The sequence below is a fragment of the Brassica napus genome, chromosome C6 (genome assembly GCF_020379485.1).
Source record: "Brassica napus cultivar Da-Ae chromosome C6, Da-Ae, whole genome shotgun sequence".
Taxonomy (NCBI): Eukaryota; Viridiplantae; Streptophyta; class Magnoliopsida; order Brassicales; family Brassicaceae; genus Brassica; species Brassica napus.
This window is the reverse complement of record NC_063449.1, coordinates 25,425,619-25,450,562: the sequence shown is the minus strand read 5'-3', so window position 1 is coordinate 25,450,562 and position 24,944 is coordinate 25,425,619. Positions and strand designations below refer to the sequence as shown.

The 24,944-nt window shown below is 38.3% G+C and overlaps 4 protein-coding genes across 4 annotated transcripts; 2 read left to right on the top strand and 2 right to left on the bottom strand.

The window, feature by feature from the left end:
• The first annotated feature begins 53 nt into the window (after window positions 1-53).
• On the top strand, window positions 54-785 carry LOC125588431. The gene is made up of 3 exons (XM_048759770.1): window positions 54-228; window positions 315-438; window positions 500-785. Exons 1-3 carry the CDS (start codon window positions 54-56, stop codon window positions 783-785), a joined length of 585 nt encoding a protein of 194 aa, XP_048615727.1.
• Window positions 786-6,489: 5,704 nt separating this feature from the next.
• LOC125588882 (glucan endo-1,3-beta-glucosidase-like) lies at window positions 6,490-9,390 on the top strand. The gene is made up of 2 exons (XM_048760813.1): window positions 6,490-7,081; window positions 8,310-9,390. The coding sequence occupies exons 1-2, from the start codon at window positions 6,623-6,625 to the stop codon at window positions 9,198-9,200; spliced, it is 1,350 nt and encodes a 449-aa protein (XP_048616770.1). The 5' UTR covers window positions 6,490-6,622; the 3' UTR covers window positions 9,201-9,390.
• Window positions 9,391-11,215: 1,825 nt separating this feature from the next.
• Window positions 11,216-15,340, bottom strand: LOC125588881 (2-oxoglutarate dehydrogenase, mitochondrial-like). Its single transcript, XM_048760812.1, has 8 exons — window positions 15,161-15,340; window positions 13,127-14,931; window positions 12,716-13,048; window positions 12,368-12,614; window positions 12,150-12,278; window positions 11,855-12,070; window positions 11,649-11,772; window positions 11,216-11,568 (listed from the first exon to the last, which is right to left on the bottom strand). The coding sequence occupies exons 2-8, from the start codon at window positions 14,899-14,901 to the stop codon at window positions 11,339-11,341; spliced, it is 3,054 nt and encodes a 1,017-aa protein (XP_048616769.1). The 5' UTR covers window positions 14,902-14,931; window positions 15,161-15,340; the 3' UTR covers window positions 11,216-11,338.
• Window positions 15,341-23,417: 8,077 nt separating this feature from the next.
• Window positions 23,418-24,740, bottom strand: LOC125588880 (ubiquitin-conjugating enzyme E2 14). The gene is made up of 5 exons (XM_048760811.1): window positions 24,557-24,740; window positions 24,381-24,483; window positions 24,093-24,190; window positions 23,919-24,019; window positions 23,418-23,831 (listed from the first exon to the last, which is right to left on the bottom strand). Exons 1-5 carry the CDS (start codon window positions 24,600-24,602, stop codon window positions 23,676-23,678), a joined length of 504 nt encoding a protein of 167 aa, XP_048616768.1. The 5' UTR covers window positions 24,603-24,740; the 3' UTR covers window positions 23,418-23,675.
• Window positions 24,741-24,944: the final 204 nt, after the last annotated feature.

The window sequence follows — 24,944 nt, the reverse complement described above, 5'->3', positions numbered from 1 at the left end:
AGAAGCGAGGGACAACACAAGAGAAGCTGCAGAGATGCTGGAGAGTCATAAAAATGGAGGATAAGCGAGCAAAGAGTAGAAAGAGATCCAGACATGAGATGGCTGAGAAGGATATAGATGAAAATTGCCTCATTAGAAAACCCAAACATGATGCTAAAGAGAAGGAAACAACTTCTGGTTGTGGATTACATGAAGATGATGGAACTGATGAGGATCTTGAGCCATATTGTTGTCCTGATGCATACTTCACAGTTTCAACAACACAATAAGCTCTTTCGTTGTGGGTCAAATATGGGCTCTCTATGATCCTTTAGATGAAATGCCTCGCTACTATGCTCGGATCAAGAAAATTCTGGAAACTCAGCTGAGTTTGGGAGTGAGATGGCTTGAATCAAAAGCAAACAAGAAGCCAGTTCCAATCGCTTGTGGAGAATTCAAGTACGGAGAAAAAAAACACAAGCAGCCACTTGATGTTTTCTCATGAGATGCCTCACATCAGAACTAGCAAGAAGACCATCACCATAAACCCGAGGAAAGGTGAGACATGGGCCCTTTTCAGAGATTGGAAGCCGCAGTATGAGCGTCCATATAGATACGACTTTGTCAAAATCGAGTCTGAGCTGGACAGTGATCATGGCATTGGAGTTGCTTATCTAGGGAGAGTGGAGGGATTCACTTCAGTGTACGAACATGTTGTGCAACATGATTACTTCAAAATGATGATACCGTCTGATGAGATGCTTAGGTTTTCGCATAGTTCCATCTTTCAAATTGACTGGAGATGAAATCCCTACTGGCTCTTTTGAGTTTGACCCTGCTGCTATTCCTAAAGACTGTCTTGAAGATTTGAAGGTTAAACAAGAGAGAGTGTAAAACCATAGTCTTGGTTTGAGTTCACTGCAAGTCTCATGTGTCTTTTTTTAGTATGTTGAAGATGCACAAGGAACTATGATCTGTGGCGTTTATGTTTAGTTTGTTTTGGTGAAACATGAAGCTTTTTGTATTTGATCTAACAACAGGTTACAATGTGTGTGATGAGTTTTCATTACAAGAAATGAGAGGAATGAGTTCACAGTTTAATAGTTTACTATATCAGGTTCAACTTGACAGATTATCTATCGTACCATGATAGCCAGTTTAATATTTTAGTTTGTCTTTTAATGGGAAACATTTCTTATGTAAGGCCTACAACAATTTTGAAGATATTAAATCAGGAATCATTATTTCTCATTGTCGGCAAAACCAACATTCTTATAATCTCTCAATAGGAACAAAAAAGTAAGATTGGGTTATTAAGCTTTACACTTACGATTTAAAAAAAACAAGAGGAAAGTTTAAACTAATCCTCAAGACCAAACAAAAGCTGGGCAAAGAGATTTCTATTCTTCTTCTTTTTTTGTAACAAAGAGATCTCTATTTTAAACGCATTTCCTAGGATTATTTGACGGATCGACATCGTCTTCACAGAGCCTATACCAAATAAACATGCGGAAGCTCAAACCACCAGAGAGCTGTCATGTCAATGACATGGAGAACAACTACAACCCTTGCTTTTAATTCAAGCAAATCAAAAAATTTATGACCATTCTTTGATACTACATTAAGGGCTCGAGATTTAAATGCAACAACAACACACATTAAGGTTTCTGTTATACTTAGCACATTATAGTTGTCACTTATGTTTCTTGATTTGTCCCATTACTATAGTATAACAAAAAAATCAACCTTCATGCATTCTACATACATTCTACATACCTTGCCGAAGATAACTGACACAACTTTTAACAAAAAAATATATTTGGATTGATAGGTATTTTTGATGTTTCAGAACCAATTTAATGTTTTCATACTATTCGTTTATGTTAATATACTACATAACTACTAAATTGCAATGTACGTCTAATACTTGCTTGCTTGACTGGTGTAAACAAGACCGAGCAATAAAAATTATCTAAGTCATTTTCATAACATAAAAAAAATTTGAATGACACATGCACTTTCTAAGGTTGGGAAGATAGATCTCACCTATAAAACGGCAAGGCTTCATCCTCTGAGACTCATCCTCGCTATTCCTAATAACAGTAGAAACTTATTACACATTTTTTATCCACATTTAGATCGAGTTCAGACATTGAAACCAAACTCCAAGAAGAGAAAGTTGCTTCGTTTTCTCATACAGCTTCCAATTCAAAGGTTTTTTTATTTATCTCTCTTTCTCTTCCCTCTGGCTATAAGAAAGTGTTCTTCTTTGTTTATGTTGTGTTGGTTGTTGCAAAAGATATGTATCTCTAAATTTATCATTAACATTGCTGATTTTGGACTGGCAAGGGAGGTTAATCTGAGTTCACATTTATAGAGCATGCAGTTATACGCTGGTTAAGATTTGATTCCTTTTCTGTATTACAATGTCTCTTTCAGAATATTAATATACATGTATATTTGTACATAAGTGACCCGTATGTCGATTAGCTGACATACCATTAAAAGTTGGTTAGTATCAATTTGTGTGGTACTCCTTCAGGTGCATTTATTCTCGGACACCAATATTTTACCTTCGTTCATGATCTTTCAGTGACTCTGCTCTAGGATCCATGCAACAGACTGGCTGCTGCAGGAGCTCTGTACGTCCCGTTCTTTCAGGTAAACCAAAGAGTATTTGTTTGAGGCTATGGCTGTTACCGTTCCTGACTTAAAACACTATCTCAAAGTCATAAGCTCTTGGCTGATGGCTATTCATAGTTTACATTTTATTTATCTTACTCATTTTAAAGTCACTAATGAGCTCCATTGACTGGATTTTTACAGATTCAGCCCCAAGTGTGACACAATATATTCCCCTGAAACGAGGATACCAATGGGATATGGTGTTGTAGTCGGCTTTTTCAAATACTTCTGAGTCTAGAGCAGACTGATCTGTGACCAAAACAGTTTCTTATACATCTAGAAAACCAACCTGGTTGAGCCAAGGAAGAAGTAAGGCCAAAAAGAAAATGAAAAGACATGTGAGGGCATTATCAAAACATCATCTTTGATCTTTCAGAACCAGAAGTTATCCCTCAAGAATCCCACCAAGAGTCTCATGCCTCCACTAGAACAACTTCCTTTTTGTATGTTGTCCTTTCCTGAAGAATTATGGAAGATTCGAGAGAGAGAGAGAGAGAGAGAGAGAGAGACGTGAGTGCAGGTAAAAAAGAAGAAGATCAAGTTGCATACGTTGAACTGCATTAAAGTACTTAAATGCTTCCACCGGTTCCCTTTGTGTTGTTTTTATTTTGGATGAAGAATAGAGAGCTCCATCAATAGTTGTGTTGTAAGAAAAGAGATTCTCTTAAAAAAGTGGGTTGATGTGTAAATTTTGGTTTATTCTCGTTAACAATTCTATTTTAACACAAATGTAAAAGATGAACAAAATAAAATGTATAATAAAAAAAGAAAGTTTAACGAAGCAATTAATTTTTGGGCAGGTTTGCTATCGAAACAGTAATTAATTAACAGTTTTTGAAACTAAAACCAATATTTTAAATGTATCTGGTATTTATTTTTTAAATAGCCATTTGAATTTGCAAAACCTTCAACATTATATATTTAAGGAAAAAATAATAGTGCTTTAATATATATATAAGAGAAATTCTCTAGGATATCTTTTTTTAAGTTTTTGTCACAAAAATAGCATTTAATGAGAAAAATGACCGAAAGATGTATTATTAAAAGGTAAAAGTACATTTTTAGCCTATGGTTAACTAATCTAGACTTAAGGTTTAGAGTTAAGGGGTGAGGTTTTGGGGATAAGATTTCAAACTTTAAAAAATTAAAAAAAAAATTAAAAAAATTCAAAATAAAAAAAAAAGCTATTTTGGACATTTTCTTTTTTTTTGGGATATTTTTGTGACAAAAAACTTAAAAATGATTATTTGACAAAAAACTTAAAAATGATTATTTGAGAAAATTGTCATATATATAATCAGTGTCACTTTATATAATTATTAGTAGCAGTACCTGTATTTCCTATTTCATTCAAATGAAACGAAAAAATTAGCAGAAATACATGACATTACTAAAATTTGGTGAAGATTTAGTCAACAAATAATATTTTTGTGAATATACATAATATAACCCAATAGGTAAATTTTAAGAATACATATAAAATTTCAACAATATATAAAGATACAAAAAAGAGAAACCAAAACCAAAACCAAAAAAGGTTCCAAAACTAGACCAAGATAAACCAATCTCAAAACTGAAATTTAAGGACAAAATAGCTTTCCTTCACACAAAACCACCGAAACCAATCGCCTTGTTGATATGTTAATATGGGTGAGAAGGTTAGCAGAGCTATGTTACGTTTGGATGAGTGTTGTCGTATTTCACCCATGTTGACAACTTTAGTCGATGGTCTCATAGATAAATGATAAATGATTTTCTCAAGAATATTCGAGATACTGTTTCAATTTCACATTCTTTATATTTGATGTTTTTGTTAAAATTGTCGTTTTGTGTTCATTAATCAATATTAGAACTGTTGTTCTATTTTTAGGGACTATGTATCACTTTCGATCAATCTCCAGAGGAGGAAAACTACTTTAAACATGTATTTAGGTTGACAATATATATATATCTTAGTGTTACTCCTCATTTCATCTAGACAATACATATATTTTTTTTCTAACTTTGTTGATCGGAGCGAGGAATACACAATTTATTATATGTTTTTTTGTAAATTTCTGTTTGATTTTGTGTCAACTAATTAGAGACACACGTAAATATTTTCTCTCTTAGTTTAGCAAAAAAAAAAAAATCTCTTTTCATGCTGCACAAATTTGACTTTATTTAAAATTTTGTTCCTTAATTTTCAATTAACCCAATTGCAAAAGAATCATATGAAAATCTGGCGCGGACAAAAGATAATAAATCCTGTAAACACAGAAATGAACTTGATTTTTTTAAAAAAAATATTAAATCCCGCGTGAAGTGCGGATTTTCCCTAGTTTTATATAAAATGTTAGATCATTTCTAATGTAGAAAAGAGAAACATTTTTAGAAATAAGTGCTATATACGTGTGAAGTTAACTTTTTATATAAAATGTTAGAGTATTTCTAATGTAAAACTATATGTTTTTTTTTCTAAATGGAGTAAAATAAAATATGGAATAAAAATGATTTATTCTATTCTATTTCTTATTTCATTATAAAGCCATACACAAACAAACAATAAATTATTTTATTTATGGAATAAATCTATCTTTTATTTTATTATAAAGTGAGAAATGAAGTAAAATTAAAATATTTTTATTTCATATTCCATTTTAGCTCTTATGTTGTTTATATAATCAGTGCAATTTATTATTTTCTCCGTTTTATAATATATGATGTTTTGACTTATTGTACAAAGATTAAGAAAATTATATTTTTCTAGAAAATACTTTTAAAAATATAATTTTAAAATCATTCGATCAATTATAATAAAGACTGTAAATCTAATTAGTTGAACAGTTTCTAACAGAGTTAACATTAACTTTAAAATCTCAAAACATTGTATATTTTAAAACAACATAAATAACCACATGTTAGTGGTCCAATGGTTAAACTCAACCTGAGAGGTCATGGGTTCGAGTGCCGCTGGGAGGTGATTATCTTGAGGGACCTTCGGGCCCAATACGGAAAAGTCTGCTAACGTGTGGCCACTGGTGTGATTTACATGGGGTGATCACCAGCCCTCCTGGATGCCTCGGCGGGTTCCCCGGCTAAGCTTCGGTGGATGGTCATTGGCGCTAGTCGGATCCTCTCGAGGCTCCGGATATCAGGATCATCAAAAAAATAAAAATAAAACAACATAAATTTTTTAAAACATAGTATAATTTGAGATGGAGGGAATATCATCGAAGAATTATCCAATGCCAGTAGCAGAGAAGAAGGCATGAAAGAATCTAAAGAAAGTAGAACTAGTGGCTAAAGATTAATACAAAAGGACACGTACAGGTTAAAATATCAGCTTCCCCAAAATCTTCATACATAGATACATAGAAACTCGAATCTACTTGACTTTGGTCGGTAGTGTTCAAACTCATACGATTCCATCCTACAAACACGTGCCCAAGTGTATAAGAAACCGCGTCGATATATTTCTCTTCTTTATCTTTTCCATTTAATAATTTACCTAAAACTTAATTATACGTTTACTAATTACACTAAAAGAATATTTATCACGAAAATCAACAGCTATATTTTTGTATAATAATAACGCCAAAAATATCTTTTGTATACTAAAAAGATGACAAGATAAATCTTCAGTAAAAATTATCTACTTAGGAAAATTAACTAAAAATTTCACGGTCCTAATAAAATCCACTTTTCAATTATTGACAACGGCCTAAATTCGACCGATGCACATAAACTGAGAAGACAACAATATTAATTTTTATTTTCCCAAAAGGTCCAGCTGTTCGTCACCAAAAACATACATATACACTACCAGACGTATACGCGTATACAAGCGGTCATATCTATTTAACTATTGATTTCTATATAGTATATATAGTTCTTTCTCAACGAGTATCAACTCTCTCAACAATCTAAAAAGACACCTCAAACGATTGGTTTTCCCATTATTTCGTTACTAGCAAACATGGCGAAAGCGCCACCGTTTATCTCTTTTCTCCTCTTCTCCGCCGCCGTACTTTTCACCTTTCCCGCCGCGATATCCTCCATCGGCGTCAACTACGGAACTCTAGGAAACCTCCCACCGCCGACTCAGGTTGCAAACTTCCTCAAGACTCAGACTTCTATCGATAGCGTCAAGATCTTCAACGTGGATCCCAATATCCTCCGTGCCTTCGCCGGTACCGGAATATCGGTCGTTGTCACCGTCCCTAACGGTGATATTCCGGCGTTAGCTAACGGGATGCAAGCTCGTCGCTGGGTTTCGGCTAATATATTACCGTTTCATCCTCAGACGAAAATCAAATATATCTCCGTCGGCAATGAGATTCTTCTCACCGGAGATAATAACACGATCTCGAAGCTCTTACCGGCGATGAGAACTATAAATAGTGCTTTGGTTCGTGCTGGTGTCAGAGATGTTAAGGTCAGCTTTCTCTCCATTTTTCCGTTAGCTCCTTTTTTTTTTGATGAATAAATAAATAAATAAATAAAAATATAGTTCATGTCATTATTATTAATTTCAGATCTTATTAAGTCTTATTTATTTATTTATTAAATCTGAAATTAAAAGTTAAAGATTTTGATTGTCAGCGAATGATAATAATTCAAGGTCTGACCATGTAGACTATCCCACGTGGTGTCTCACCGTCCAAGGTTGTGTATAGACCGGACAAAAGCAAAACCATGTGTAATGTGTCGGCCATGTCTTAAAAGTTTCCTCTATTTCAAAGAGTTATTCTTGGCTGAACCCTAGATTCACCGGCCAATAAAATTTCATTATTTCAAATTCGATATTTTTTTAAAAAACACAAAATATTATCAAGTTATATTATGTTTTTAAAATAAAAAAGTAAAAAAAAAAATAGCAGCTACAGAAAAAAGAATTAAAAAAATATTTTTAACGTCGTCAGCAAAATACTAAATCCTAATCTCTAAACCCTAAACCCTTGGATAAACTCTAAACCTTTAAGTAAACCCTAAACCCTTGGATAAATCCTAAACTCTAAATAAAAACACTTAACCCTAAAACTCTAAACCCTAAATCCTAAATCCTAAACCCTAAACCCTTGAGTGTTTTCGTGTTTAGTGATTTTGATTTAGAGTTTAAGATTTATCTTAGAGTTTAAGATTTATCCTAGAGTTTAGGGTTTATCCAAGGGTTTAGGGTTTAGGGTTTAGGGTTTAGGGTTTAGGGTTTAGGATTAAGGGTTTAATGTTTTGCTGACGACGTTAAAAATATTTTTTTTAATTCTTTTTTCTGTAGTGTTATTTTTTTTTTTACTTTTTTTTAAAAAAAACATAATATAATTTGATAATATTTTGTTTCCTTTTCTAAAAGATATCGAATTTGAAATAATGAAATCCTATTGGTTGGTGAATCTAGAGGTTGGTGAACCCAAGAATAACTCTATTTCAAATTAGAAGTGGTTTAAAGTTTTTACACAATTAAAAAATAGTTACTTGTTCAATTTTACTCTTAGTTGACTTTTAAATAGACACTTATTTAGTAACAAAAAATATATTTTTAAAGAACAATTAATTTTAAACGGAAAGATTCAATATATATAAAATAAGAATAATTTGTAAATGTTTTTAGATACTGATAGGTAAAACATATTTCTAATATACTATTTGCTGCAATTTGGTTTCAGGTTACAACCGCACATTCACTTAACATCATAGCCTATGACCTGCACGGTGCACCAAGCCGAGGTCGATTCAGACCTGTCTGGGAAAAAAGCATTTTGGCTCCAATCCTAGCTTTCCATCGCCAGACCAAGTCTCCGTTCATGGTTAACCCTTACCCTTACTTCGGTTTCGACCCTAAAAACGTCAACTTCGCCATTTTCCGTTCACCGTACAAGGCGGTTCGTGATCCGTTCACCCGCAAAATCTACACAAACATGTACGATGCTCTCATGGACTCGACGTACTCAGCCATGAAAGCTCTTGGCTACGGAGATGTTAGCATCGTCGTCGGAGAAACTGGCTGGCCGTCTGCTTGCGATGCACCTTGGTGCTCTCCGGCAAACGCGGCTTGGTTCAACCTCAATATTATCAGACGTGCACAAGGCCAAGGAACACCTCTCATGCCTAAAAGACGGTTCGAGACTTACATTTTCGGTTTGTTTAATGAAGAAGGCAAACCCGGTCCAACCGCTGAGCGGAACTGGGGGCTTTTCCGGTCTGACTTTTCTCCGGTTTATGACGTTGGTCTCCTCCGTGGTGGTGGCCGTGGACGTCCAGCACCAGCATTGCCAGCGCCTAGTACTGCTGGTGGTAAATGGTGCGTGGCAAAGTCAGGAGCCACTAATGCGCAGTTGCAAGCGAATATTAATTGGGTGTGTAGTCAGGGAGGCGTTGACTGTAAACCGATTCAAGCCGGTGGCTCGTGCTTTAACCCTAGTAGTTTGAGGATGCATGCTTCATTTGTGATGAACGCTTATTTCCAGAAAAACGGTCGCAGTGACGGGTCGTGTCATTTCAGTGGGACCGGTGTCGTTGTAAGGAGCAACCCAAGTAATGGTGGGTGTAAGTTCTAGGTGACGCGTCTTAACAGATTTGTTCTATGTAGCATTTGTTTGGAAAGACCTAACGTAATGGTTCTAAGGGACTGTCACGGTTTGGAGATATCATCAGCTTTGTGTTTAGTGTCGGATGTTTTAATGTTAAAGGTTTCTTTATTCATTCCTTTTTCCTTATATTTGAATGAATAAAGGAGAATTTCTCATATGATATTCGCTTTACCGGCTCAGCATCTCTACACTATGTATCAGACAAAACCACTACACTATGAATTACTCTTTGTATTTTGGCGTCCCTTAAACATTTAACATTATTTGATATCTAAAGCATGGGCTTCATGAGCTTTAGCCTAGGGCCGGCTCTGGGTGCGTGTAAGTTCTAAGTGACGCGTCTTAACAGATTTTGGAAAAACCTAACATAATGGTTCTAAGGGACTGTAACCTAACATAATGGTTCTAAGGGACTGTCACGGATTGGAGAGATCAATAGCTTTGTGTTTAGTTTCGGATGTTTTAATGTTAAAGGTTTCTTTATTCATTCTTTTTTCCTTATATTTGTATGAATAAAGGGGAACTTCTCATATGATATTCGCTTTACCGGTCCAGCATCACCAGGCGTGTAAAGCCCAAATACTTTGAACTTACATGTAAAAATAATTGCCATCACAATGTAAACATTGACATTATTTGGCGCCTAAAACATGGGCTTCATGAGCTTTAGCCCATGGCTGGCTTTGGCTTTAGACATATTTTAAAAGGCTTTGATTTCGCTGTCTTTATGATCTTTATGTTTGTTTTAGATGGTCCATCAAGGCATCAACATGTAAAGCAATATAAACGTTAGAAACATAATCCTTTCTAACCTGTAAAGCAACTGATCAGTTGCTACGGCAGAGTGACACCACCATCTAAAATCGTCTTTCCTACTTAGCTCGAGCTTGGGTTGTTTGATCCAGGCATATGGGTTCGAATAGTTCAGTTTGACTAAAATCTTGCCGAATTGAACCGCAAAAAGTTTGGTATTCGGGTAATTTAGTTTTTAAATTTTTGACCGAAACTAACTGAAGGTTTTAGTTTTGATAATATTTCAGTTACAAAATTTGGATAAAGTCGATTAAATTCGGGTAATTTCGTTTAATTCGATTCAAAATAATGTGTAATTTTGGTTCAGAATTTTTTTTTAGTTCAGTTTGAAATTTGGTTAACAATTTCTTTTTTTTTTGAAAATCCATACTAACCGTTTAATGAACCAAACAGAAAATCAAACTTTTTTATAAACATGTCGAATCGAACTACCCGAAACTTCGGTTTGATTCGGCGGGTTCAGTTCGGTTAAAATATCAGGCCTATTTGATCCGTGGTTCTCAATAGATTTACGTGGTTGTGTACTAGGGTTCCAAAAGATCTCTTGTTCTCATTCTCTTCCTAGATATGTTACAACAACAAAAAAATTCTCATTCTCTTCCTTATATGGTAACTACGCGCTAACCTTCACATTCTAAGCTCATTACTAGAAATATGGCTCTACAAAATAGCCGTTGGTTTGTCCACTATTGTTAAACAATAGCAAATTTGCATTTTTTAGAAAAAGTGGCTAAAATCATTTTGGCAATGGACATTCTACAATGATGACATTGCACTGCTAACTTAGCGTGATAATGACATTGCTAATACAGAATTATTAACCTTTTGTTGGTCAACTATACATGCAATCTGTTGGTCAAACATGTAAACAAGATATGAAATGCATAAATGACTTTTGATCTTATTCAAATCACATTTGACGTAGAAGTTAAACAAAAAAATAGTGAAACTTGTTTTGAATACTAATAACAATACCTCATCACACAATTCATTAGGTAACCAAATAAAAAGAAGAGGGCCATGAAGAAAGTTGAACATTTAAATGTCTTCAAAAAAAGGTTGTACGACAAATGCAAAATATTTAGGTGTATCAAAGAATAAAACTGTAGAGGGAAAACAAAAGCTTTATGAAAATGAGTATGATCCGTATTAACCTGCAACAAGAGACGGGTTCAAAAATCAATGGGACCAATAAAAAAGCAAAGACATGATTTTGTCAGTGTTGTTTTATCACTTTGATTCACCCAAAGTTCTTATTTAAAGAATTCACTCAAAAAAATAAAGTTTCTTTTTTAACTGATGGGTTCCTTTCCAATGGCTTTCTGGACGAGCTCCGCTTGTTCTTTGACATGGAAAGTGTAGAAACCAGTGGCAGTAGCAGCAGAAGGTCCACGACCAACGTACTTAATGTCTTCCATATCTCCTCTGCGTAAGCTTCTCATTGCTGTCCATAGCCTTGGAGTTATGTAGCTGTATGCTCCCATGTTCATCGCCTCTTCTTGGCACCAAACTATCTCCGCATCTTTTCTCATAATCAAAGCAAAAAAACAATTAATACCATACTAGCTGTCAGAGAAATAGTTGATGCAGACCAATTCTTACTTGGATATCTCTTGAGCTCACGCTGAATGAGATCATATGGGAAAGGACAAAGCTGTTCCACTCTACAAATAGCAACGTCGCTTGCGCCAACCTTCTTCCTCTCGTCATCAAGCTCGTAATACACCTGCGAAATGGCAAAATGAAGAATGATTCTACTGTCTTTTGCTAATCTGGGACCAGTAAGACCCATCACAAAGCTTGCATACCTTTCCGGAGCAAAGTACCAATCTTCTGATGCCTTCTTCAAGATCAGAGTGATCATTCTGATCCTTGATCAATCGCTTGAATCTAGTTCCTTGTTTGTCAAAACCTGGGTGGCCTTGGACATCATCAAACTCAGAGAGATTTGATTTGCAGTCCTTGTGACGGAGCAAGTTCTTTGGTGCCATTACAATCAAAGGCTTCCGGAAATCTCTGTGTAGCTGCACCGTGTGAAACATTGAGACATTGTAAAATGGGAAACAACCCTTTGAAATAGCTGAAAACGATCAAAAGGCTTACCTGACGACGCAGAACATGGAAATAATTGGCAGGAGTGGTGGCATTAACAATCTGCCAATTGCATTCTTGGATTTGCTTTCTCAATGTAGGTTCCATGTCTGGTATGACATAGGGGTTGTCATCACTCATCTGCAACAGAAGAGCATTAATTAGAGTCAAGAAGATAATCAAGAGCTAAGATGCAAATAAATTAGAAAATAAACTAGGAGGGATTTTACCTGAAGGTAACGTTCCAGCCTGGCACTTGAATGTTCAGGGCCTTGACCATCATATCCATGGGGAAGTAGCACAACAAGCCCGGTCTGACGCAGCCACTTGGCTTCACCACTGCTGATGAACTGATCAAATATCACCTGAGCTCCATTGGCAAAGTCTCCAAACTGTGCTTCCCATAGCACCAACGAGTTTGGGCTTTCCATTGAGTAACCCAACTCAAACCCAAGGACTCCAAACTCTGAAAGAGAACTGCATACAACAAACAAAACTTCTCAGTACATCTTTTACAGGGGACGTCTCTCAAAATGCAAGATCATTGAGGAGAAGGATGGAATGGAGGTAAAAAGTACCTGTTGCTGACAGTGAACATCTCAGGATCCTGATTCATGACGAGATGATCTAGAGGACAATACTCTTCTCCAGTTTCCTGGTCATGAAGGACAGAATGACGATGACTAAAGGTTCCTCTTTCGACATCCTGACCACTCAAGCGGACATGGTTGCCTTCGACAACTAAGGTAGCAAAAGCAAGAGCTTCCGCAAGTGCCCAGTCTATTCCTTCTCCTGTTTCAATCATTTGAGCACGCTGTTCATAAACTTTCTTTACCGCTCTGTGAGGCTTGAAGTTCTCCGGCAGTGATGAAATCGCCTTGCCAACAGTCTTGAGTATCTCTGGTTTGACTCTGCAAAAGAGTGCAACGTTTAAGGGACAATAGAGAGAGAGAGAGAGAGAACTCAAGAAAAGGACAAAGCCTACTCACCCAGTGTTTCTAACACGTGAGATCTGCTCAGGAGACTTGAATCCAGCCCAATTGGTTGAAAGCCAATCCCGCGTCTTAGATAGATAATCTTTACTAGCAACGAACTCTTCATTGAGAATGGTGTTAACCTTCTCCTGTATCCTGTCGATATCCTGCTGTGATATTTCACCGCACTCCAAGAGCTTCTTGTGATAGATTTGAAGCGTTGAGGGATGGTTCTTGATAACCTTGTACATCTTCGGCTGAGTGAAAGATGGTTCATCTATCTCATTATGCCCAAACCTCCTGTAGCAAACCAAATCAACAACAACATCGGAATGAAACGTCTGACGCCACTCAGCAGCAAGCTCGCAGGCATGAACAACAGCTTCAACATCATCTCCGTTAACATGGAAGATGGGAGCACTCAAAGCCTTAGCAACATCAGTACAGTACTGAGAAGACCTCCCAGCCCTTGGATCCGTGGTGAAAGCCACTTGGTTGTTCACCACAATATGGATGGTACCACCAGTGGTGTAGTTCGGAAGAGCACTAAGATGAAGCGTTTCGTAAACCACTCCTTGTCCAGCAAAGCTACCATCTCCATGGATCAAAATACCCAAGTTCTTGGTCCTGTCCAAATCCTTGGAGTAGTACTGTTTCGCTCTGGTTTTGCCAACAACAACTGAATCAGCAGCTTCCAAGTGACTTGGGTTTGCAACCAACGAGAGATGAATCTTCTTCCCACCTCTCGTAGGTCGATCATAAGATGTCCCCAAGTGGTACTTAACATCACCGGTTCCAGTGTAGCCAACCTCATCCACAGGCCTAATACCGCCGCTGAACTCGCTGAAAATCTGACGGAGTGGCTTCCTAACAACATTACCCAAAACATTCAATCTCCCTCTGTGGGACATTCCGATAACAATGCTCTCTACTCCAAGATCCGCCGCCCTGTCAAACATCTCCTTCATGCCAGGAATCAAAGACTCTCCACCTTCAAGCCCAAACCTCTTAGCCGTTGTCCACTTGGTAGCTAAGAAATTCTCAAACTGAGTACTCCACGCAAGCCTGTCGAGAATCACCTCGCGGCGCTCCCTGTTGTACCTCCAAGGAGTTGGAGTCTCGATCTTCTCCCTCAGCCAGTTACACTTATCCCGATCCGCAATGTGCATATACTCAAACCCGATACTCCCACAGTAAGCCTGCTGGAGCCTCGTCAATATAGAACGTAAGGTCTGAACCGGTCGATTCTCAGACATGAAACCAGACATCTGCCAGACTCCCAAGAAGAACTCTCTGTCAAGATCAGCCTCAGTGAATCCGTACAGAGCCAAGTCAAGATCCTCAGGAATCTCCCTCTGCTCCAAACCCAACGGATCCAACTTAGCTTTCATGTGACCATTCACCTGATAAGCCCTCACGAGCAACAAGAGACGCATACTCTCCTGAATCGTCTGACCAGAGATGCCGGGAGAAGTCGCAGCTTGACCAACAAAGTTCCTAAAGAAATTATCCCAGGACTCGTCAACGCTGGTGGGGTCAGCTTCCCAAGCGCGTTGAAGCTCCTCGAGGTAAACACTGCTGGTCCCATCTAAGAAGCTGTCGGTTAGCTTAGAGAGGGGAACAGCACGAGGAACGGGAGCAGAAGCAGCGCTCTGAGGGTTTGGTCTGTAGAGGGTCGAGTGAAAGGAACGGTTTTGAGAAGGGAGGTAGCGTGGTGTTCTGGTACCCTGATTCAGAATCCTTCGTACAGCGAGCTTCGTCGCGCTGGAACCAGCTCGAAACCACACCATTTTCCACCCAAAGGTTTCAACTTTCAACGCCTAATGAAGAAAACGAAAGCAAACACAATCGTTAAATCATCGAATAAAGGAGAAAGGAGAAGCCTTTTTGGGTTACAAGGAAGTAGCAAAGTCTGAAACGATCTAGGACCCAAACAGCGATTCTGATGAGGAAGAATCGGATTCGAAGGATGATAGATCTGTTGTTGTTCGATTAAGAAATGCGGGAAGACTAAGAAGGAGGATTCATGGCGAGAGAGAGAAGGAGTACCTGGAGGCGGAGGAGGAGGAGAAGAAGACCGTAACGTAGAAAAAGTAAGAAGAAGGCTAATGTGTAAACGAGGACGAGACTTTTTTATTGTAATGGAAAATAATGAAAATATTTATTTAGGTTAATGTGTTTTAAGGAAATGATTGGTTAATAACGATATGATTGTGGAAGAAATGTTTCAAACAAATACCATAAAGTGGGGAATGTTATGAACAATGTGGATTGCTAGAAGCCAAAGGCCAAGACCGAGGCCCATAGAGAGAGAGAGAGACCGCGGCCCAAGAGGAGAGAGAGTCGGCCGCCCCTTGTACTTAGACGTTTCCATTTATCTTTCATGTTTATCTATTAGGAGGTTTTTCTTTTCACTCTAGGATTATGATTTTGATACTTTCCTTTTATCTATCCCTTGTATCCCCTATATAAGAGAACACTTTGATTCAGAGATAATAAGACAAGAGACACACGATTTACACTCTTGTTCACAACACGTTATCAGCACGATAGCCTCTGAACCCTGAGACCAAAATCGAAACCTAGAAACCTAAAAGTCTAAGCCGGCGATCCAAAACCAAAACCTAAACCTGATCTTGTTCCTTGTTCATCAAGAACCTAGGAGACCCATCTCAGCTTCTCAGATCACGTTCCAGACCGAGAAGAACCGCAACCCAGCTCGCGATCGAAACCCGAACCCCGCGACTGACCCGAGACGACCCGATCTCCGATCTCCGATCAGCCGAGACACCTCCAGCCGCGATCGACTCCATCCGCGACCCGATAGGAGGCAGCAGACGTCCGATCATCTCAGCTCGAAGTCTCTTCCATTCTCTGGTGGTCCGGTTCATAAACCCCTACAAAACTAAGGTATAAACACAATCTGAGAACCTAGAACAGTAAGAACCCTAATTCCATCATTATGGAAACAATGTCTTGATGAAACCCTAAAAGAAGCCATAGATTAAAATCGACAAAGCTCTTGAACTAGAAACATGAATTGATTCCAATTAGAACCTGCTGTATGTTGATTGATTGAATCTGAATTTGACAAACCCTAATCAATGAATCGAAAACCCTAAACCCTAAAGGAAACATGTAACCGATTCTAAGATTGATCTTGATTGCTTGATGTCTGATTTGAACTGAGGTTTAGGATTGTTTAGATTGCTTGAATTAATCTGTCTGAAACTGAAAATACTTAAGGCCTTGAAACCTTAAACATAAGTTGATAAGATTTTAAAGATTGAAACCCTAGGAATGCTTAGATCGTTTTGCATAAATTCAAACATGGTAATGCATTCACAACTGATTAAGAATAAGATCGGCCAGCATATAGAAAACACTTGACCTCGAATCTGATTGCATTAAAACTCATATGGTCGTGTGGCATTAATCATCCTGGCACATGTAGAATTGATTTTTAGGATTGATAGCACCATGGTCGAATTAGAATTGCTTGAACATCATAAATGCATAAGACGTGTTGTGGCCGAGCTTGCTAATATCATGCGGCCACGTGATCCCATTATGAATCTAATGTCTTGTATGATAATATGGATCAGATGTCGAAAATAGCAAACAGAGACTATGCAGCCCTTAATCTCTCCGGAGACAATTACTTGCAGTGGGCGCTAGACACAAGGATTAGTCTAAAATCCAAGGGACTCGGTGATACTATCATCGAGGACAGTAATGAGAATGAAAAGAATAGATACAGGGCCATATGTTATATGCGCCATCATCTCATTGAAGGTCTTAAGGATCAGTACATGACGATTGAGAATCCATTGGATCTTTGGAATGCTTTAAGGCACAGATATGATCACCAAAAGATGGTGTTGCTTCCAAAGGCAAGGCACGATTGGATGCATCTCAGATTCATGGACTTTAAGTCCGTGGATGAGTACAACTCGGCCTTGTTCAAAATCGTCTCAATACTAAGGCTGTGTGGTGAAGAAGTGTCTGATGTGATGATGCTTGAAAAGACCTATACGACTTTCAATCAGTCGAATTCTGTATTGCAGCAGCAATATAGAACAAAAGGTTTTGCCACATACACTGATCTAATCTCCTGTCTACTCTTGGCCGAGGCAAATAATGAGCTTCTCATGAAAAATAGTGGAGCTAGACCGGCCGGGACAGCACCATTACCCGAAGCCCATGACATTGAAAAGAAAGATCCCAAAGAAACCTACTATGCCCAAGACAACAGGAAACCATACGGTCATGGCCGTGGTGGGTACAGGGGGCGTAGGCGTGACAATCATAACGGTCGAGATAACTACTCAACCGGCCGAAGAGGAAACCACAATAACCGTGGTCGTGGTTCCAATTACGGTCGGGGCCGAGGGAGTTATGGCCGTGGACGAGGTGGCATATCCAAACCATCTCACACGTCCAAGTCTTTATGTCACAGATGCGGGATGGACAATCATTGGGCCAAGAACTGCAGAACTCCGAAACACTTGTGCGAACTCTATCAAGAGAGTATCAAGAACAAGAACCCGGAGGCAAACATGATCCAAGAAAACGGTCATGACGACAAAGGATATGGGTATGATGCTGATGATGAATCCGACGGGGACAACAAAGATGACCAAATGGATTTTGAAACTTCTGACTGTCTAAAGGACTAGTTTTCGAATCACATTGTCTTATTGCTTTATGTCTTTGATTTGGTGTTTTTATTTTATGAAATGACATTTATAATAAAAGTTTTACAAAACCTCTAAAGTCTAGTAAATTTTACTTATAGAAATGAATGATGAGATGAGTATACTTGTGGTGGATAGTGGCACAAGTCATACGATCCTTAGAGACAAAAGGTATTTCATGAATCTCACATTGCAAAGTGCAAAGGTACAAACCATTGCGGGTGAGGCCAGCCTGATTGAAGGTCACGGCCAGCCCTATGTGATGATGCCCAAAGGCACTCACCTAGAGATCAAAACCGCCTTGTATTCCCCAAGCTCTAGAAGAAGCTTATTGAGTTTTAAGGACATAAGGTTGAACGGTTTTCACCTTGAAACATGGGAAGAAGGAAACAAAGAATTCCTTAACATAACTTTGATCACCAAAGGCAATAAAAAGATCCTAGAGACCATGCCCGCAATGTCTACTGGTCTTTACTATGCACGGATCAGTATGGTCGAGGCAAATACCTCAGAGCTATTCACTTTATGGCATAACCGGCTTGGCCATCCCGGAACAGGAATGATGCGAAAACTGATGATGAATTCATTAGGGCACACGTTTAAAGGAGTGATCCCACGAAACCTCACATGTGCTGCATGTGCACAAGGGAAACTCATAACTAGGCCATCACCAGCCAAGGTTAATAAAGAAACCTTAAACTTTCTGGAAAGGATCCAAGGGGACATATGTGGACCGATACACCCACCTTGTGGGACGTTTAGATACTTCATGGTCCTCATTGATGCATCGACCAGATGGTCGCATGTATGTCTGTTGTCCACTCGGAACCTAGCCTTTGCACGGCTGCTTGCTCAGATGATAAGGCTGAGAGCACATTTTCCAGACTTTCCACTCAAGACTATACGTCTAGACAATGATGGTGAGTTCACGTCCCAGGCGTTTAATGAATACTGTATGTCCATGGGGGTAAAAGTAGAACACTCTGTGGCACATGTCCATACACAGAACGGCTTGGGCGAATCTTTCATTAAACGTATCCAGCTGATAGCCCGTCCATTACTTATGAAGTCTAAACTTCCGGTATCAGCATGGGGACATGCGGTTTTACATGCTACGGAACTGATTCGCATCAGGCCATCTAGTGAGCATAGATATTCACCATCCCAATTACTTACGGGTCATGAGCCAGACGTGTCCCACATCAAAACATTTGGATGTGCCGTCTACGTTCCAATTACTCCACCACAGAGAACTAAGATGGGACCGCAGAGGAGGATGGGAATATACGTAGGATATGAATCCCCAAGTATTATAAAGTATCTTGAGCCAACAACCGGTGATTTGTTTAAGGCCAGATACGAAGACTCACAGTTTGATGAGTCCACATATCCGTCCTTAGGGGGAGATAACAGCCGGTTGATAACAAAAGAAATAGAATGGTTTAGACCATCGACATCTTGGCAAGATCCTCGGACTAAAGATTGTGATTTAGAAGTCCAAAAGATAATACATCTTCAAGAGCTAGCTAATAGACTGCCAGATACATTTGCTGACCCAAATAGAGTGACAATATCACATATCCCGGCTTGTAATGCACCTGTAAGATTAGACATCCAAGATGGACAATGTCAAGTGGCTACAGAGTCTAAGCAACGTCTAAAACGTGGCAGACCAATTGGTTCCAAAGACAAACAGCCTCGGAAATCCAAGAAAGGTGCTGGATCCGAAAGCATTAAGAAAACCGTCCAGGACATAGATGGACCGGTCGAGCCAACCATGACGGTTGAGCCGAGTGTACCATCCACACCCGATGATCCGGTCGTTCCTCCAAGTGAGGTCCGGGACGCTGGACTTCACGGGACACCAGAGCCGGACAACCAAGAGATCTCTATAAACCATGTGATGTCTGGAAAACAATGGAACAGAAAAGATATCAACGTTGATGATTTATTTGCATACAAGGTAGCACTTGAGATCATGGATAAAGATGAGGATCTAGAACCCACGTCCATACAAGAATGCATGCTAAGATCGGATTGGATCAAATGGAAACAAGCTATAAACGTGGAGTTAGAATCATTGAGAAAGAGAGGCGTTTTTGGCCCTATAATCTTGACACCTAGAGATGTCAAACCAGTGGGATACAAATGGGTCTTTGTAAGGAAGAGAAATGAGAAAGGAGAAGTAGTGAGATACAAAGCACGGCTTGTAGCACAAGGATTCTCACAAAGACCAGGAATAGACTATGAGGAAACTTATTCCCCTGTGGTGGATGCGACTACATTGAGATATTTAATCAGTCTGGCCGTGAGAGAGAACATTGATTTGCGCCTAATGGATGTAGTTACAGCATACCTGTACGGACCACTGGACAACGAAATACATATGAGAGTTCCAGAGGGTATTGAGCTCAAAGATAAGAAAGGTTCTCGAGAACAACATTGCATTAAGCTGAACAAAGCTTTATATGGTTTAAAACAGTCAGGTCGAATGTGGTATAACCGGCTATCCGAGTACCTAACCAAAGAGGGATATAAGAACGATCCAATAAGTCCATGTATATTCATAAAGAAATTCGACAGCAAGGGCTATGTTATAATATCTGTCTACGTGGACGACCTGAACATAATAGGAACCTCTGGAGAGATTTCCCAAACCGTCGAATGTCTAAAGAAAGAATTCGAAATGAAAGACTTAGGAAAAACTAAGTTCTGTTTGGGATTACAGTTTGAGTATAAAGCAAATGGCATCCTTGTGCATCAAGAAACTTATACAGAAAAGATACTCAAGCAATTCAATATGGACCAGGCACACCCCTTACCGTGTCCTATGGTCGTAAGGTCCTTAAACCTTGAGAAGGATCCATTCGGACCTAAGAAACCGGACGAGGAAGCACTCGGACCGGACATGCCTTACTTAAGTGCCATTGGGGCCTTAATGTATTTAGCTAGTCATACTAGACCGGACATAAGCTTTGCCGTGAGTTTACTATCCAGATTTGGATCATGTCCGACCTTAAGGCATTGGAACGGTGTGAAGCATCTGTTCAGATATCTGCAAGGAACAAAAGATCTTGGTTTGTTCTATACCAACCGGCCAGGAGAGAACATGGTCGGATATGCAGATGCTGGGTACTTATCTGACCCACACCAGGCGAGATCTCAGACAGGATATGTGTTTACACATAGTGGAGCCGCAATATGCTGGCGTTCAACAAAGCAATCCTTAGTTGCTACATCGTCCAATCACGCCGAGATCATAGCCATGTATGAGGCAAGCCGTGAGCTTGTTTGGTTGAGGAACATGACCGGCCATGTCTTGAAAGAGAGTGGTCTGTCCGTGGGACAAGAGAAAGAGGAGCCAATGATCATCTATGAGGATAATGCAGCGTGCATAGCTCAGCTCAAGGAAGGATACATCAAGGGAGACAGGACCAAGCACATCCTGCCCAAGTTCTTTTTCACCCACGACTTGCAGAAGGCAAAGGAGGTTCAAGTAGTCCAAGTCCGATCCAGCGACAACTCAGCCGACCTTTTCACCAAGTCTCTGCCAACCTCAACATTCAGGAAGCTGGTTCATCAGATAGGGATGCGCCGCCTGAAGGACCTGCAGTGATGTCTTCATCAGGGGGAGTGTCATGCGTTGTACTCTTTTTCCTATCTACGGTTTCCATTTTTTCCCACATTGGGTTTTTGGTTTTCCTAGAGAGGTTTTAACGAGGCAACATCGTGCATGATACGAGCCCATATGGTTCTAGCATCCAAGGGGGAGTGTTATGAACAATGTGGATTGCTAGAAGCCAAAGGCCAAGACCGAGGCCCATAGAGAGAGAGAGAGACCGCGGCCCAAGAGGAGAGAGAGTCGGCCGCCCCTTGTACTTAGACGTTTCCATTTATCTTTCATGTTTATCTATTAGGAGGTTTTCCTTTTCACTCTAGGATTATGATTTGGATACTTTCCTTTTATCTATACCTTGTATCCCCTATATAAGGGAACACTTTGATTCAGAGATAATAAGACAAGAGACACACGATTTACACTCTTGTTCACAACAGGGAAAAGAAAGTTGTAGTGATTTACTGAATATTACTTTTCCTAAAATAGATTTTTACTAGAGTTTTTATCTGTAATCGGGATACATTTACCGCTTCCAATTGAGTGATTCAAAATCTCATTATTTTAAATCAGTATTCTCATATGATTCTTTCTACCTTTAATTTTGTGAGATAATTGCAAATTTATATTCATCAGCAAAATATTGTCAAATAATTTATTTTATTATTAAAAATCTAATTAAGTTTTAAAACATAAAAAGTCATTTAAAATAATGGAAGACCGGTCTAAATAAATAAAGTATATTATTTTGATTCTTATATGTATATTTATATAAACTTAGATAAATATAGGAAATTAATAATATTAACAAATTATATATGTTAACATATGCTATATACAGATTATATACGGATCATCGGTTCTATCTGTTCGACCACGAGTCTAAGTCGGATATGAAAACACTGCTTGAAACTCAAACATTATAATATAACAACTTTAAATCATTTATTTTCTAATAAAAAATTATAGATTCATAGAAAATGTATGCGTTTTAAAAACGCAGATCAAAATCTAGTATTATATTAAATTAAGTATTTATATCCTTGTTTAGGTTTCAAAATATTATTTTCGGATGCTAATAAGATATTCGGATTCTGCTATTTTGAATTTTAAGTTTTTTTATCGAATTTGAATAATAATCATAACCTAAATCGTTATATGGAATATAATTAGGTATTTTATAGGCTAGATCAGGTTTGAATTCATTATACCAAAAGTTAATAATTAGGTATTATTCACTCCGTTTAAAAAAATCTATATTTTAGAAAAAACAATTGTTTAAAAAAGATATATGTTTTATATTTTCAAAGCATAAATTAATTGTAAATTGTAAAACTTAAAAAACATAATGGTGTTTATAAAGATTTTATTGTTTAAAAGTTGTGGGGATAGTTGATAACGGAAAATAATGCATTGGTAATTAAAATCTGATATGTTTTATTAATAATTATAAAAAATCTAAAACATACATCTTTTTAAAAGGAATGGGTTATTTGATAATTAGGTAGATGGTCTTGGGAGCATGGTGGCTAGGAGATGCAGAATGGGTGCAAACATGGAGCATGGTGGGTGGTGGCAGCCTACAGTCATGTGAAACGCAATTCGGAAGTCAATGAAAATGAGCCGAACCATTTCTCCTCACAAGACCACTTTATTACGTAAACGCCCTCCCCCCACATGGGCAGTGCTTATACAAACTATTGTAATTTCCCGTTTCCAGGTGTGTTTCTCAATCAGTCTCTGACATCATCTCTCTGTCATTCGTGTAAAGTTTCATTTTTTTATTTTGCAGAAATCAAGCTCGTCTTGTTTCTGTTGAATGTCTCATTTATATGGTACATTTCTGTTTTTGTAGAGGTAAACAAACGGCTTCCTGTCATATGATTTAAACTTTTGTTTCTAATGGTTTCCTCTGGTCGCTTCAGTTCCATGTCATTTTCTTAAACCTGCTAGCAAACTAACGGTGTACTGAATCTAAATTTGGTGAATAGAATGAAACATGAAAGCGAATCCATTAACTAAGTGAAGAGATAGATATATAATCCTAACGAAGGTGGGTTTGATTCCACCACCAATATTCCAAACCTTAAAAAGAAAAAAAAAAAGAAAAAACCCAAAACCAAGAAAGATTAAAGAGGATAGCTACAGACCCGTCTTGCTCCTTCTTCTCAAGGCTCTCCTCTTTTAACTTAGAATCGAAAAAATGTTACAACAAGACAGAAGACGCATGCAGGACTAGGAGAGATGTTGTTCATAGCATCTCTTGCGATTTTCTAACACAGCGACTCACTTTCTTCCTAAACTCTGCTCTGTTGTCTCTCCATTCTTTTGCTGCTTCCACATTGGCCGGTGACTCATCGTTGGGACCCGAAAGCATCGATATGATACTCAACACAATGCTTTCTACCTACATAACAACCACCCATTACCTAATAATAGCTCTCTCAATCATATGTGATCTAAAATTACTTGGAAAATGAAATGAATGGGTTACCGTATGGACAGGGGTCCAACGTTCAGAGGCAAGCTCGTATCCATTAGGATCGTCACCAGGAGGATGAAGAATAGATATGCAAACTTTCCCATCAGAGTAAACTGCACCCAAATAGGTAAATAAACAAGACTCTTAATCTGAGAATGAAAGAGAGTAGCTAGCAACTCAACTCACCATTAGGATGCCACATCTCCGAAGTGAACTTGACGGTTGGTGGACTATTTGGGTAATCCTCTGGAAACGTCATGATTGCATTGAAAAATCCCCCTTCACTGTGGAATTTTTGTACCATAACAATTCATCAAAACAACCAAACAGAGATTAGCAATCAAATAAACGCAAGATAATTAATGAATCAGCTAAGCCAATGCAAAAACAGAAGATTCAAATGGAGCAGATGAAACACCGCAATCAATCAGCTAGAAGCTAAGAGCATTTTAAAGATTAGAAAAAGAAACTCACTAGAGAGTATCAGGAGGACCCATGATGGAGACGCTCCACTGGAAAACGTTATTCTCATCAACGAGCCCAGCTGAGAATCCATCAACGGGGTGCTTGCACAGATCTGAAACAAACCAACCCCCAACAAAAATTTAGCTAATCCCACTATCGACATCAATCGAACAAAGATGAGAGACCTTTGAGCTGCTTCTGTAGGAGAAGGCTTGCTTGGTTCTTTGCCATCGCGAGAGAGAGAGAGAAGGATTTGGTGATAAAGTGTGATGATGGTAGAGAGACGATCTAAAGAGATTACTAATTTTAGGGTTGTTGTATTGTTTTTAAGGTACCAAGGGGTTTTAAACAGAAGTTACCAAGGGGTTTTAAACAGAGCAGGTGAGGGAGCCTATAAGGTTGTTGTATTGTTTTGTCGCGTAAGAAATGTCATACTTGTAATAAACACATCAACTAAAGGTTATTTATTTTTAATGTTTTTCAAATAATAAAAAAAGATTTTTTTTTTATTGTTAAAAAAGCTCATATGAGTCTTTAGGAGATGAAAAATGGCTTTGCTTGGACCAAATTAAG

Excerpts from the sequence above, each read along its gene's own strand:
- LOC125588431 (XM_048759770.1), top strand. The coding sequence starts at position 54 with ATGGAGGATAAGCGAGCAAAGAGTAGAAAGAGATCCAGACATGAGATG. Across the intron at positions 229-314 it reads TGAGGATCTTGAGCCATATT|ATGAAATGCCTCGCTACTAT; the intron begins GTTGTCCTGATG and ends ATGATCCTTTAG. Across the intron at positions 439-499 it reads ATCGCTTGTGGAGAATTCAA|AACTAGCAAGAAGACCATCA; the intron begins GTACGGAGAAAA and ends GCCTCACATCAG.
- LOC125588882 (XM_048760813.1), top strand. The coding sequence starts at position 6,623 with ATGGCGAAAGCGCCACCGTTTATCTCTTTTCTCCTCTTCTCCGCCGCC. Across the intron at positions 7,082-8,309 it reads CTGGTGTCAGAGATGTTAAG|GTTACAACCGCACATTCACT; the intron begins GTCAGCTTTCTC and ends ATTTGGTTTCAG.
- LOC125588881 (XM_048760812.1), bottom strand. The coding sequence starts at position 14,901 with ATGGTGTGGTTTCGAGCTGGTTCCAGCGCGACGAAGCTCGCTGTACGA. Across the intron at positions 13,049-13,126 it reads TCACGTGTTAGAAACACTGG|AGTCAAACCAGAGATACTCA; the intron begins GTGAGTAGGCTT and ends ACTCTTTTGCAG. Across the intron at positions 11,569-11,648 it reads TGAGCTCAAGAGATATCCAA|ATGCGGAGATAGTTTGGTGC; the intron begins GTAAGAATTGGT and ends TTATGAGAAAAG.
- LOC125588880 (XM_048760811.1), bottom strand. The coding sequence starts at position 24,602 with ATGGCAAAGAACCAAGCAAGCCTTCTCCTACAGAAGCAGCTCAAAG. Across the intron at positions 24,484-24,556 it reads CCTACAGAAGCAGCTCAAAG|ATCTGTGCAAGCACCCCGTT; the intron begins GTCTCTCATCTT and ends GGTTTGTTTCAG. Across the intron at positions 24,191-24,380 it reads GGTCCTCCTGATACTCTCTA|TGAAGGGGGATTTTTCAATG; the intron begins GTGAGTTTCTTT and ends AAAATTCCACAG.